The sequence below is a fragment of the Brassica oleracea genome, unplaced genomic scaffold (genome assembly GCF_000695525.1).
Source record: "Brassica oleracea var. oleracea cultivar TO1000 unplaced genomic scaffold, BOL UnpScaffold01983, whole genome shotgun sequence".
Lineage (NCBI taxonomy): Eukaryota > Viridiplantae > Streptophyta > Magnoliopsida > Brassicales > Brassicaceae > Brassica > Brassica oleracea.
Genome location: NW_013618514.1, coordinates 1 through 3,305, shown reverse-complemented (window position 1 = coordinate 3,305; position 3,305 = coordinate 1). Strand labels below are relative to the sequence as shown.

Genomic DNA, 3,305 nt, shown 5'->3' with positions numbered 1-3,305 from the left:
TTTTTTTTTTCTGTGTAGGTTTCTTTAAACATGACTGATATCGACATTGAAGAGATTGAGGCCGCTGGGGAAGTCGATTTGCGCGACCTAGGAGAGCCGTTTCTCCAGAGCTTCTGCAAGAAAGCTGCGACGTCCTTCTTCGACGAGTACGGCCTCGTCAGCCACCAGCTCAACTCCTACAACTTCTTCATCGAGCACGGCCTTCAGAGCGTGTTTGAGTCCTCCGGTGAGATGCTCGTTGAGCCGTCCTTTGACCCTACGAAGAACAAGGACCATGAGTGGAGATACGCCACGGTGAAGTTCGGAGAAGTCAGCGTGGATAAGCCTACCTTGTACTCTGATGATAAGGAGCTTGTGTTTCTCCCGTGGCACGCTAGGCTTCAGAACATGACTTACTCTGCGAGGATGAAAGTTAATGTCGATGTTGAGGCAAGGAACCCGATTAAAGGCTCCTTGTTGTGGGAATTGATTAAAAAAAATATCACCTTTTTCTTCTAGAACGTGTTAATTTGGTTAGTCTTAAAGAGTTAATAACGTATGGTATGAAATATTACGGGAAACATCTTGGGGTTAACTTAGTTTTACTCCATCTCCCTCACGTCCTGCTTACATTGTGTGATCTATTCTTGTATGCAATGGTGTCAAACTTTTGATGAAGTTTTTGGTTTGCTGCCTTCTTATTACTGGTTATTTTGTTGTGTAACTGACTCTTCTCTTTATAAACTGACTAGGTGTTCGTTAAGAAAGTCGTTAAAAGAGACAAGTTCAAGACGGGACAAGACGAATACGTTGAAAAGCAGATCTTGTCTAAGAAGACGCAGGACATCCCAATTGGTAGGATACCCGTGATGGTGAAATCCGTTCTTTGCAACACAACGGAGAAGGGAAAGAATGGGGAAAGCTACAGAAAGGGGGAGTGTGCATTTGACCAGGGTGGATACTTTGTGATTAAAGGAGCTGAGAAGGTGAGTTACTCCAAATATTTCCATTTCTACTGTCATGGATTACTATTCTGAACTATTGGATTGTGTGTTCTTCACATTTATATGCATATTGCACTTATTTGCCTAAACTGTTTCAACTGCTGACAACGTTTTTTTGCTTTCTTTCGTACCAATACTGTATATATATACTGGAAAACATATCCAAGCTGTTATACAAGTTACTAACGTGAAGAAATCTGTTTTGCAGGTCTTTATTGCTCAAGAGCAGATATGCACAAAGAGACTTTGGATTTCTAATTCACCATGGACCGTCTCCTACAGGTCCGAAACCAAAAGAAATCGTTTCATTGTGCGTCTATCAGAGAATCAGAAAGCTGAAGACTTTAAGAGAAAGGAGAAAGTACTGACAGTGTACTTCCTGTCAACTGAGATCCCAGTCTGGGTCCTGTTCTTTGCGCTGGGGGTTGCGTCAGACAAAGAGGCTGTAGATCTAATTGCTTTCGATGGTGGTGATGCAAGTATTACCAACAGCGTCGTAGCTTCGATCCAGGAAGCTGATTCGGTTTGCGAAGATTTTCGCCATGGGAGGAATGCTCTGGCATATGTTGAACAGCAGATAAAAGGCACAAAATTCCCACCTGGTGAGAGTGTGGATGAATGCCTAAGTCTGTACCTGTTTCCAGGCCTCAAGAGTTTGACGCAGAAAGCACGATTCTTGGGCTACATGGTGAAATGCCTTTTTAGCGCATATGCTGGGAAAAGAAAGTGTGAGAACAGAGACAACTTTAGGAACAAGAGGATCGAACTAGCTGGAGAGCTGCTGGAAAGGGAACTAAGGGTGCATTTGGCGCATGCTAGAAGGACAATGACCAAAGCCATGCAGAGACACCTCACGGGCGATGGTGATCTGAAGCCTATCGAGCACTACTTGGATGCTTCCATTATAACAAATGGACTTAGTAGAGCCTTCTCCACTGGAGCATGGTGTCATCCTTTCAGGAAGATGGAAAGGGTTTCAGGTGTTGTCGCTAATCTGGGTCGTGCAAATCCACTCCAGAGTTTGATTGATCTGAGGAGAACGCGGCAACAGGTCCTGTATACCGGCAGAGTTGGAGATGCTAGATATCCGTGAGTGGAATTTCCAAAACGCCCTGCTTTGTTTGAAATATAAGTATATGCACTGTCTTACATGTCTTTAGTCTGTTTTATTGGTATTAGACTCTTTCATATAGTTGTGATGATGACCACTGTTTCCTGCAGATCCTTCTGTGCTTGACCGAAATTTATACTGGTTTTGTTTAGATTTTACTGCCATTAAGCATTTCCGATACTGTTTTTCGTGCCTGATGTCGACAATGAGGTTACCCATTATAGTTACATTGTAATGTGAGCTGTGAAATATTGGAACGTTGTTGGGAACTTAACATTTCGTTTTTTTGGCTTTAAAAACTGAAATGTGACTGCATTTGTTTACAATGTGTGCAACAGGCATCCCTCTCACTGGGGCAGATTATGCTTTTTGTCAACCCCAGATGGCGAAAATTGTGGTCTTGTGAAGAACCTGTCTCTCCTTGGACTTGTCAGCACTCAAATTATGGAGCCTGTGGTGGAAGAACTCTTCGATAGTGGAATGGAAGAGCTGATGGACGATACCAGTACACCACTGAGCGGGAAGCACAAGGTTCTCCTCAATGGAGACTGGGTTGGAGTATGTTCAGATTCTGACTACTTTGTTGCGGACTTAAAAAGCAGGCGGCGTCAAAGTGAATTACCTCGTCAGGTATCTTCTGTTTTAACAGATGCTTGCGTTATTTTGATATCTTGTATTTACCTTGGATCATATTACACTTCGTAAATGTCTTTATGTCATTCTTTGCAGATGGAAATTAAGCTAGATAAAGATGACAAGGAGGTGAGGATTTTTACTGACGCAGGCAGACTTCTCCGACCCCTCTTGGTTGTGGAAAATCTCCACAAGTTGAAGCAAAGTAAACCATCGAAGTACACCTTTCAGCATCTTCTTGACCAAGGGATTCTCGAGCTGATCGGGATTGAGGAAGAAGAAGACTGTACCACCGCATGGGGAACCAAGCAGCTTCTAAAACAGCAGAAGAGTTACACTCATTGCGAACTGGATTTGTCCTTCCTGTTGGGTGTGAGCTGTGCGATTGTGCCATTTGCGAACCATGATCATGGTAGAAGAGTTCTCTACCAGTCCCAGAAGCATTGCCAGCAAGCCATTGGGTTCTGCTCAACGAACCCTAACATCCGCTGTGATACGCTGTCCCAGCAGCTGTTCTATCCCCAGCGGCCGCTTTTCAAGACAATGGCGTCAGAATGTCTTCAGAAGGATGTGTTGTT

The 3,305-nt window shown here is 43.7% G+C and overlaps 1 protein-coding gene across 1 annotated transcript; it reads left to right on the top strand.

Moving 5' to 3' along the window:
* Positions 1-18: 18 nt before the first annotated feature.
* On the top strand, positions 19-3,299 carry LOC106321560 (DNA-directed RNA polymerases IV and V subunit 2-like; the record flags this gene model as incomplete). Its single annotated transcript, XM_013759813.1, is given in 5 exon segments — positions 19-429; positions 732-965; positions 1,192-2,072; positions 2,433-2,724; positions 2,824-3,299. Coding segments are annotated over 5 exon segments (2,282 nt in total), but the record flags the coding sequence as incomplete, so codon positions are not given.
* Positions 3,300-3,305: the final 6 nt, after the last annotated feature.